General features: G+C 24.8%; 4 protein-coding genes across 6 annotated transcripts in view; all 4 read right to left on the bottom strand.

The window, feature by feature from the left end:
• Positions 1-445: 445 nt before the first annotated feature.
• Positions 446-2,325, bottom strand: LOC102675263. Its single transcript, XM_006610846.2, has 3 exons — positions 1,966-2,325; positions 1,484-1,606; positions 446-1,410 (listed from the first exon to the last, which is right to left on the bottom strand). The coding sequence occupies exons 1-3, from the start codon at positions 2,124-2,126 to the stop codon at positions 1,233-1,235; spliced, it is 462 nt and encodes a 153-aa protein (XP_006610909.1). The 5' UTR covers positions 2,127-2,325; the 3' UTR covers positions 446-1,232.
• A 298-nt stretch (positions 2,326-2,623) lies between these two features.
• Positions 2,624-5,166, bottom strand: LOC102674952 (probable pyruvate dehydrogenase E1 component subunit alpha, mitochondrial). Of its 2 annotated transcripts, XM_006610843.2 has the most exons (7): positions 4,959-5,161; positions 4,782-4,799; positions 4,188-4,424; positions 3,887-4,105; positions 3,576-3,824; positions 3,243-3,491; positions 2,624-3,152 (listed from the first exon to the last, which is right to left on the bottom strand). In XM_006610843.2, the coding sequence occupies exons 1-7, from the start codon at positions 5,007-5,009 to the stop codon at positions 2,967-2,969; spliced, it is 1,209 nt and encodes a 402-aa protein (XP_006610906.1). In that variant the 5' UTR covers positions 5,010-5,161; the 3' UTR covers positions 2,624-2,966. The 2 variants fall into 2 exon arrangements, with proteins under 2 accessions (XP_006610906.1, XP_006610907.1); XM_006610844.2 differs by lacking the exon at positions 4,782-4,799 and having other exon boundaries at positions 4,959-5,166.
• An 890-nt stretch (positions 5,167-6,056) lies between these two features.
• LOC102674726 (proton-coupled amino acid transporter 4) lies at positions 6,057-9,343 on the bottom strand. 2 transcript variants are annotated; one of them, XM_006610841.2, is made up of 8 exons: positions 9,131-9,343; positions 7,931-8,051; positions 7,746-7,858; positions 7,538-7,670; positions 7,292-7,426; positions 7,126-7,235; positions 6,849-7,055; positions 6,057-6,764 (listed from the first exon to the last, which is right to left on the bottom strand). In XM_006610841.2, exons 1-8 carry the CDS (start codon positions 9,264-9,266, stop codon positions 6,070-6,072), a joined length of 1,650 nt encoding a protein of 549 aa, XP_006610904.1. In that variant the 5' UTR covers positions 9,267-9,343; the 3' UTR covers positions 6,057-6,069. The 2 variants fall into 2 exon arrangements, with proteins under 2 accessions (XP_006610904.1, XP_006610905.1); XM_006610842.2 differs by having other exon boundaries at positions 6,849-6,965.
• A 324-nt stretch (positions 9,344-9,667) lies between these two features.
• The window catches only part of LOC102674600 (DNA-directed RNA polymerase II subunit RPB1), an 8,978-nt gene continuing 7,185 nt past the window's right edge, over positions 9,668-11,460 (bottom strand). Inside the window, exons 8-9 of the mRNA XM_006610840.2 lie at positions 11,176-11,364; positions 9,668-11,084 (exon numbers count right to left, since the gene is read on the bottom strand). Coding sequence (XP_006610903.1) covers positions 9,943-11,084; positions 11,176-11,364 — 1,331 coding nt within the window. The 3' untranslated portion in view covers positions 9,668-9,942. The remainder of the gene's footprint in view (positions 11,085-11,175; positions 11,365-11,460) is intronic.

Here is an 11,460-nt window from a genome sequence, read left to right as displayed (position 1 = left end):
TTTTCAATATATACATAAAATAATAAATTAAAAAGAAATAGAAAACAAAGTATATTATTTTTTAAATAACTAATTGTATTCATTAAAATTTCTTGTGATTCTAATGTAAATTTTTACATTATATACAAAATAATTAATAAAATTTAATTTTATTAAAATTATATATATAAATCATTAACTTCTCCTAAACTTGAATTTATTAATCATTTTTATCATTTTTATTATCATTATTTTTAATATAAATATTAATATATATTAATCTTACTACATGAATATAATTAATTTGTACATATTTTAAATAATTGTACAATTATTTTTCAATAATATTTTATTTGTCACACAATTCTATTTTTTATACTATAAAATTTATTAATAAAATAAAAAATTTTTTTTTGGTAAAATATAAAAAAATTACTTTCTTTCATAAGTAAAAATATTCATAAATTATCAATTTAAATTTGCAATTTAATTTATTACAGAAATAATACAATTTCCTGCTCCAGTGCATGCATATACAATTTTGAAAAGCATACATTTTTTCTTTTAAAAAATAATTCTGTGTATATAAATAATTGTTTTTAATTTATCATACTTACGTTGATTCCAAATTCTATAAAACTGAATGTTTGTAACATAAAATTCTTTGAATTTTTTTTCTGGTATGATATTTATTAAAACTGCTAAAAAAAATCGCACATTTCTAACATTACTGCTAATCAATTACTTAGATGAAATATATGCCTTGAAAAATGCATTTATGTTACAAAGATACTTTAAACAATTATAAAATTTGTTTCTCTGCTTTTTTTTAACATATAAGTCATAATTTCATGTATACAGAGAAAATATGAAATATATTTTGCATGTCAGGAAATTAATTTTTTACCATTTACACATTTTATGTAAAATAATAGTAAGTAATAATATATAAATTTTTATGTATTCTCTATATAATTGTCAGATCTTGTAAATAGTTAACAAAGATAAAGTAAAATTAATAGTTCATAATTATTTTTAACACAATTCAGCATCAGAATATTTTAGTATATATAGAGCAAAGATTATAGAAAATATAAAAATTTGTAAACTTTCAAGAATTCTTTGCTTAATGTTTTCTTTCCTTATTCTTAATTCAATATAATCCACTATTTTATGTTGTATTATTATGAACTTTTTGTTTAGATGCAATTAGTATACATTAATTATACATCAATTACAAAAAGTACTTTTATCTACTTTTTTGATATCTGCTCATCAACAAAGTTCAAATAACTAGAACCAACTTTAATGAATGCAAGTCCAGAACCAATGCCAATTATTGTACAAAGAGTTGGATTAGGTGGTACTATGGAACGAAGTACCGCCCATACTAAAACTGATCCAAAGCTCAGCAATACAGCACCGGCAGTACTAAAAATAAAAATTATAAAATTTATTAATACTTTAAGAAAAATTTAAATATATTACAATAAAAATATTTTACCTGTATAAGATTTTTACACCTGTGGGGGCACTTTTCATATGGTCACGAGTATATATATACGAGCCAGTGCCAAGAAGAGCACTTCCCAGTAAGAAATTTGTAATATCTTTCTTTGGAAAGATCCTATAAATATATGAAAAAAAGATAATTAACAAATTAAATAAAATAATAAAAAATTACATTATCTGATTAAAATAATTGAAATATAATTAAAATATATTTTCGTATACAGAAAATTATGATCAATTAATTTGTTAATCGAATAACATTATATGTAGGTCATGATATTTATATTTAACATAGTCATTTTTAATTGAAAGACGAAATTGATTATTTAAAATTTTTGAATAAATTCAAAAAATTCGTAAAAAAATATTTATCTCTAAAGATTACGTAACATTCTAAGAATGATAAAAATCTAAAATTTAAAGATATAATAGAGGTTAATGTTAAAGAGTTGAATGAATTCATTATTATCTTACCTAATGACAAGACTGGGATTCATCACGTTGATAGACAATGCAGTGTATGAGGCAACACCGAAAGCAGGAGTGTAAAATTTTACGAGACTACATTTCGTAATTGGCTTCAAACCAAGTTTCTGCAAAATTGTACCGGCACTCGTACTTCCTGCAGCAGCCATTGTTTGCTCGTCTTCACCAAACCGTTGTCAATGAGCTACTGACCAAATAATTGTAACTGTAACGTAATTTTATAAGTGTTTATACGAATTCAACCAAATGAACGACACTAAACAGATCAAATTTTATAGAACAAGGATAAAAAAAATGGATTCCAATAGTGTGTTCGTAAATACATTAATGTATATATATCGCGTTATGTTCTAAAATTAAGTTATAAATAAAATTGATTTAATTATAAATTTTTTTATTTATTTCCAAATATAATATTTCTTTTACATATCTTTTATATAATACTGTTTTCATCTCGTTGTCGAAGTATATATGATTTATTATTCAAAATTGCATTAAATTAAATATTTATTTAATTTATTAATTTATTAATAATTTAAAACTTTAATTATTTCACTAATTTAAGATATACGAATATAAATGAAAATAAGTTTATCTATATAAATATAATTTTTTATTAAGGATAACAAAATAAAACGATATTGTCCTCTGAATTGTTTGATATAATTTTTACTCTATTAATTTTATCCTTATTTACAAGTGCATATAAAGTCACTCATAATAATATATAAATATTATGAATATTATTATATACTGATTAGATAAAACAGAATTTTTTTATTATATTATATATCTATAAATAAAATAAATATATAATTTGTATATATACAACAAAAGTGATAAAAGAAAATATATTCTGGTTTATTATTATTATTATTATTTTTCTTGCCCAACTTTAAAAGATGAAGTTGTTCTCTAAAAATGTTTTGTACTAATTAATGGCAGGCAGTGTAATAATAAACAAGATTATTCATTTCTTCAAAATTAATTTAGGAATTAACAGCTGGACCTAGCCTTATATGTGGTAAAGGATTAAACGGAGTAATATTACGAATTTCTTTTTCTACACAATTTGCATAAATATCGGCAGTCAACTCATTTAATGGGATTTCAGTATCTGTTTTTGCAGCTTTTACAGCATCATCTACCTGTTTTCTTATTTCATTCTCTATTGTCTAAAAAAAAAGAAAAAATTTTAAATGATTTACATATGATATAAGATTCAATATATAAATTTATTGAAAAAACAAACAAAACAAACAAACCTTTATTTCTTCTGGAGTAATAAGATTAGCATTCAATATTCGTTCTTTAAAACCAGTAATAGGATCTCTAGTTTGTCTTACTTCTTGAATTTCTTCTCTCGTACGATAACTTGTTCCAGGATCAGACATACTATGTCCACTATATCTATATGTTACAGTTTCTAACACAATAGGACCTTTTCCAGACGTACAATAATCAATAGCAAATTTAGTAGCTTGTTTGACTGCTAATACATCCATACCATCCACCTAATGAAACATTTAATCAATATAATAATAATCAATATAATAAGCAAAATAATAATATTGCAAAATAATTTTTCAAAAATATACCCATATTCCAGGAATATAATCTCCTCTTGTATAATAATCAGTACTTGCAGAAGCACGATCAACACTAGTACCCATGCCATATCCATTATTTTCACAAACAAAAATACAAGGAACATCCCACAATTTAGCCATGTTGTATACTTCAAATACTTGACCTTGATTAGCAGCACCATCTCCATACAATGTAACACATACTCCTCCAGTATTATTATATTTATGAGCAAAGGCAATTCCTACTCCCAATGGCACCTATAAATTTTTGTAAATAGTACTCTTTTATAATTCATTTAGTAACTTTAATAATTACTCACTTGGGCACCAACAATACCATTTCCACCATAAAAATTGTCAGAATACATATGCATAGAACCACCTTTACCCTTTGCATTTCCTCCTTTTTTACCAGTTAATTCAGCTAAGACACCAAATGGATCTATTCCCATCAAATAGGTCCATCCATGAGCTCTATAAGCTGTAATCACACAATCTTGTGGTCGAAGAGCTGCTTTTATACCAACCGCACAAGCTTCCTACCAAAAAATAAAAAGATTTTATTAATAATAAAAAATAGTTATTATAATTAAAATTAAAAAAATATAATATAATTCTTACTTGACCAGAATATAGATGACAAAAACCTCTGACAATTTTTTCTTTATACAAATTTCCAGCAGCTGTTTCCATACGACGGATTGTATGTAGTTTTTTGTAAAGTTCTATTGCTTCATCTTTAGTAACAGTAACTTGAGTCGAAGGTCCACTATCCAATTTATGTAATCGAAAAGGTTTTGTTTCAAATGAAGCTTCTGTAGCATAATTGTTTTTCTTATTGAAGAAGTATGATATCACCTACAAATATAAATCACAAACATATTCCTTATATTTCATATATAAGGAAAGATATATATACAAATTATTGAAGATGATTTATAAAAATATACAAAGTAATAAAAAAATAAAATAAAAAATTACTTATAAATAATATAAATTTAAGAATCATGTTCATAAGATCGTATAAAATTTAAAAAATACACAAGTTTATTTTATGATTTTAAACTTACCATATTGTGATTAAAAATTCTTGCAGAAAAACAAAAAAAGAAAAAAAAAATTGAATACAATGTAAAAAAAAATTATTGGTATAATAAACACACGAATAAATATCTCATATTTAATCATATTTATACAACTAATACGAATAATTACCTCATTCCAACTGCCGAACTGGTAAGACACCAGGAGGAAATATAAAAAAAAAAGAACGAGTATTCAATTGTAAGACTCGATAGATTGTACGATTAAAAATTGTAACAAGAGTCTAGCATAAAACGTGTTGGCAAGTATTTAGTTTAGAGGTCATTTATCGTTCGGTCATATACTCACATTTCGCTTCGACGTTTGGACACTTATATGTCTGATATAGTTAGGTATCATTTTTAAATGATTTTTCTAATTAATTGTAAACAAGAAAAATTATTTAATGGAAAATAGAAATTAATATACAAAGTAAATCTAATTTAGAAAAGAGAACAATCATTCGTATGGCGCGGATAGTATCGTAAGACCTGATTTGTAAACGTCACAGGTTGATTCGTATCCCCTCCATAATCGTCATTAAAAATGTTGAATAATATGACGTAATAAGTGATCAAAAATGAGGATACATATGTACATAAATAAATAAATATATATATAGAAAAAGTAAAAATAAAATATATATATTAATAACTAAATATATAATTAAAAATACAAAATATATTGATTGATATTATAAATGTTTAATATATTGTTGATTTTATATATATGTATATATAAATATATATGTAAATACTAAACAATATAACTAAATAATATAATAATAAGTTAATATTAAACTACAATAATGAAATTAATAATAACTACAATAATAAAAATAAATAATTTATTTTAAAAATAATGTTTTAATAATAAGATATTTATTTTTATATAAATATAATTAACGAAAAAAATATAATTAAAGAAACTTATGAAAGTGTATATATAGTTAAAAAAATGACTTGATGTTAAAAAATATTTCATATAATTAAAAATTATGATATCAATTTTACAATGTTTTCTATTTATTTTTGTTAATATAACAATGTTAATACAATTTTATATAATATTTATTTTTTTATTTTACAAGAATTGAATAAAAAATTTACTTACAGAATTGAATAAAAAAAATAAAAAAAAAATTCAAAATAAGAAAATAATTTAAATAAATGCATTTTTTATAAATTTATATAGAAAATTATTTCGAAAATATGTTTTATAAAATTAATATTACATTGTTGCAATAAAATATCTTGCTTATATATTTGGAAAGTTTATATGATATTAATAGACAAAATGCTCAAAATATGTTTAAAAAAATATAAACTATTTTATCGACTTATTTAGTTATATATAAAATTATTTCTAAAATATCTGTAAAGAAAGTAAATAAATTTTTTTTAACAGAGAAAATCTTATTTTATGAAGAATTTTCTAATATGCTAACATTTATGATACAAGGAGGTGTAAATTGTACATAATGTATGGTATTTTTCATATTGATATATGTAGAAGAAATGGTTATTATAATACCAAAAAGTACAATCAAATAATTAAAGCAATTATTCCATTTTTTATAATTATAATATATGGTTGATTCTGAAATTGGCTCTTCTGGAGTTATAATTTGTTTATAAATATTATAAGGTTGACTGGCATCTATAAATATTGGTTTATCATTATAAATTCTTTTTGTCATCAAAAATTTCTCAGAATCTATGATATCATTTTCATAATTCACAATTTCATCTAATTTATTTTCTAATTCACTATAATAAACATATGAATATCGATGATATTCAGTTCTAGGTATATTTAAAACTCCATAATAAATTGATTTTGAATGGATTCTTGGATTGGTTGACATATCTTTACTGCTTTGGCATCTCTCAGAACTCGAATATATCTCAGGAATTAAAGATCGAATCTTTTTGGATTTTGTTTTTAAGGCAATTATTTTTGAGTATAATAAAGGTGGAAATACAAATACTAATAAACCAGTTAAAGATCCTCCAATCAATACCATTACAATATCAAATCTTGGTACAGATTCTCCTACTGCTACTCCAAGAAAAACAATAGCTGATCTTATGAGACATCGTTTCCATCCAAAATCTATAATAAAATATAAATTTCGTTAATCAGTTTTTTTTTAACTATTATTCTCTTTATTTATTTTTATTTTTTAGGATATCATACTTCTTTTAATATTACATTGATCTTCTAAATCTTGAAAAAGAGTTGAATGACTAAGAACACTAGAAAGACATAGTTGAAGAGCCGCAATAAGAACGACAATACTCATTATGAAATTTCCTGGAATTAATTGTAGGATATTGGCTGTTATACTACTTCCATATTTCCAGACAGCCAAAATAGTAGTAATAAGAAACAATGAACTAGTGACTATAATAATAGCATTATTAATTATCACTGTGATCAATTAAAATATGAAGAAATTTGTGAATTTATTTACCTAAGAAAGAAATTACAACCGCTTTATTGATATCCTGAGGATGACGCATATCCACTTGCACAGTCATCAATGTTGGATGTATATCAAATTGAAATGCTAACATTCCATAACTGAAAATTATATAATAAACAAAAAATGATATTATATAATTAATAAATAATTATACCTAGAAATGAATTTATCCCAAGAAGGAGAAGTAAGTATTGGAATAATATCAAGTTCTCGAGTATCAGTAATTATGCACCACCATATCAATAGTGCTGTTAATAAAACTGTCGTGCAAGAAAATAAGCTTATTATCCTGTAAATATTTATAATATTTAAATATTATACTTTAATTTAATATAATATAATATATTATACTTTAATTTAATTATAAACATAATTTTGATAGAATTTGAGAGAAAATTACTTCATATCACGAGGACTGCCAAGCCACATAATTGGACATAAAAGAATACCTACGATTAAAAGCCAATAACAGAAAGATAAATTAAATTGTTGTCCCGAAATTTTTAAACCAAAGATTTGTAAATTCTGCGAAGCTGAAATTTATTACAGATATTAAATATAAACAAAATTTTATATAAAAATCACTTATTTAATTTATTTAAACTTACCAACCAATAAGTTAGGTATACTGCATCCAAAAATTGTAAGATCCAGGATTATAGTGATTAAACTTCTCGCCCGAGAACCCAAGGTCAATTCAGTTACAGCTGCAAGAGGATTTCTATAAAATTAATTCAAATCAATATTATTAATAATAGATATAAAAAAATTAAAATAAAAAATTAAATTTTACCGATTTTTTCTTAAAATTTGTGGATCTATTGTAGTTGCAATAATCCATGATTTGCCAAGAAGAATAGCCGTATAAATTTGCAAAGCCAATACCATAAAAACCAAAGGAATTCCATATAATCCTGAAATATAATTTTCTTATTTTTTGTATTATTTATTATTAAATAAATATAATTAAATATATAATTTTATAAAAAAAAATTTAGCATATAATAAATACATAATCATAATAAATACATAATAATTTATGACACATATAATAAGTATTGATAGCTAAAAATAAATTGAATAATAAAAGAATATTTATAAAAAGTTAACCAACTTTATTTTTCTTTAAAATGATCAACTTTTTTACACGATGTTTCATACTCTAAATTTTCTCATATAATGACTATAATTGAATAGTAAATATAATAAATCAATTATATAAATTGTTTCAATTTAAATAAATTTTGTAAAAAAAAGCTTAATTATATAATAATTATAATTTATTTATATAAGATATAGTAAATAAAACAAAGATGAATTCAAGACACAAAAATAAGTTGAAAATAAAATAAATAAATTTTTTCATTGAAGCCATAATAATTTGTGATTAAATATACAAATTCGAATTTTCTAAAAATATGATTTTAAATAAAATGATTTTATTTTATATTTTCAATCCACTTTTGTATATAAAATAATAATTTTTGATAATTTTCTATTTATATCTATTAAAAAAATTAATTGAATTTATGTGTGAAAGTTTCTTCTCGTTACATTTATTCAATAATAAGACTTCAAATGAAAAAAATTTATATTATTTTTTTCTTATTTATTATTTTTGTTTTAAATTCTTTTCTTTGTACCTTTCATAACAAAACTGTTTGTGTCTGCACATATATACATATATATAAATATATATATAATATTAATTAATTATATTAATATTAATAAATTAATTAATATTAATATCAATATTATCACACATTATAGAATAATCGTTTATGTATATATAAAAGAAACGAGTCACTTAATGCTAAAACATTAACTTAATAAAGAAGAAATTATTTACACAAATATCAATGTTATGAAAAAAAAAGATCACTTTCTTCTTGAACATTTATAATTTTTTTTCAATGGTTAGATTGAAATGAAATGCGAAAAGGAGACAAAAAATAAAGTAATACGAAAAAAGATAAAAATAATAGAGACTTACCGCATTGCACAATTGAACGCGGTAATGCGATAATCGGAAAAATGCCGAAAATGTCGATAACGCATAATGTGGCAAATAGGAGTGATAAATCCGAGTTTACATTTTTGAAAAGTAGTGGAAGTCTCTCGCGATTCATGATAGAAAATATTTCGTACTATCCGACATCGATGCATGTAGAATGTGAACCGGTTTTCTGTTTTGTAGTGACAAATACTGTACCAGAAGGTAATATGATACTTTATCGAGCGTATATGTCTTAGCTAGATACAGCAATAGCGACAAAGGAAGACCTTCAACATATTAACATTTCTTCCTTCAAAGCTACATAACAAGAAATATAATATGAAGCGACAAAATCTATGTTGAACATAAAATTCAAATATAAATAATATGCTCGACATGATATATGTATTTTGTAATATAAAAAATACCTTTTAAATGGCATTGATAAATCGTTTGTAAATATTGATATCTGTATATTGTACTAACAATTGTTAATTTTATCATATGAATCTGCTTGATGATTTCTTCTTGATGATTACTTAAACAATATTGATCTTTTTGAATATTACTATCCCATACTCATTTTAACCAAATTTGATTCGAAGTCATTTCTTCTTTAAAAAGAAACAAAAATTATTCTCCGACCTAATTAAGATATTTACTCGAGAATTAAGAAAATCATAAATAGCATAAATTTATATATGAAATTAGAAAAATTGAGGATTAAAATGTGATAATTTTTCATATTTATATCTAATCCATAGTAAATATTCAATAATAAAAAATCATATAAATAAATATAATACTTTTTAATCATCTGTTTCGTAAGCTGGAGATGCAGGGGAATACGTGGGACTCGTTGGAGAATAACCCGGTACTGGTGGAGAATACGTTGGACTCGTCGGCGAATAACTTGGACTAGTCGGTGTATACGTTGGACTGGTAGGTGAATATTTGGTACTCGACGGTGAATATTGAGGACTTGTAGGCGAATATGTTGGACTAGTTGGGGAATAATTTGGACTACTAGGTGAATATCTTGTACTTCCTGATGCTGTGTGTTGTGGTGAACTAGGTGAATATGATGGACTCGTTGGTGAATATGTTGGACTTGTTGGAGAATATGTTGGACTCGCCGGTGTATATTGTGGCGAAGTTCCAGCAAATGATGGAGACGTAGGTGAATACGATGGACTCGTTGGAGAATATTTTGGACTACTCGGTGAATAACTTGGACTAGCTGGCGAATATTGTGGAGAACTTGGTGAATAACTTGGACTCGTTGGAGAATAAGATGGTGAAGCAGGTGTGTAATTTGGTGAACTTGGTGAATAACTTGGACTAGTTGGTGAGTAACTTGGACTTGTTGGTGAATAGCTCGGTGACGTTGGTGAATATGATGGACTTGTTGGAGAATAACTTGGCGATGTTGGTGAATAACTTGGACTTGTAGGAGAATAACTTGGACTTGTTGGCGAGTAGCTTGGACTTGTTGGCGAATAACTTGGGCTTGTTGGTGAATAACTTGGACTAGTTGGTGAATAACTCGGACTTGTTGGTGAATAACTTGGTGATGTTGGTGAGTAACTTGGACTTGTTGGTGAATAACTTGGTGATGTTGGTGAATAACTTGGACTCGTTGGTGAATAACTTGGACTTGTTGGTGAATAGTTTGGACTAGTAGGTGAATAAGTGGGACTTGTAGGTGAATAGTTTGGACTTGACGGTGTTATACTAGGCGACGTTGGCAAATAGGCTGGAGATGTTGGTGAATAACTTGGTGAAGCGCCACCTGCTGGTGACATTGGATATGGACTCATGCTAGGTCCTGGACTTCCTGGACTTCCAGGTTGTGGAGAATATGCAGAATATGCAGGAGAAAGCCCTGAAGCATCTGATGCTCCTGATGGCGAGAAACATGCTCCTCCTGGTGTCATACCACTTCCCAATGCTATATAAAAAAAATAAGAATCATTTATAATATGAAATTTAATACATGTTTCAATATTAAAATGATATAAAATTATAAAAAATATGCATACCAGGTGACATACTTGAAGCCCCATAACCAGGTGTGGCACCCATCCAAGGTGTCATTTGAGGACTCATACTTGGTGTAGCAACACTACCAAAGAACATTCCAGCAGTTCCCATCACACCAGCACCTACTGCCATTGGTATTTCAATACCGACTTTACATTTCTCGGCATCCAATAGCAAATCGAAACATCCTAAAAAAATAAAATCAAATATATTATATAATATATATAATAATAATATTAATTATATATATAATAGTTTTATATTTTATAATAATTTTAAATTTA

Source organism: Apis dorsata, unplaced genomic scaffold (assembly GCF_000469605.1).
Source record: "Apis dorsata unplaced genomic scaffold, Apis dorsata 1.3 scaffold_80, whole genome shotgun sequence".
NCBI lineage: Eukaryota > Metazoa > Arthropoda > Insecta > Hymenoptera > Apidae > Apis > Apis dorsata.
Note: the sequence above shows the minus strand (reverse complement) of the source record. Positions and strands in the feature narration are given on the sequence as shown.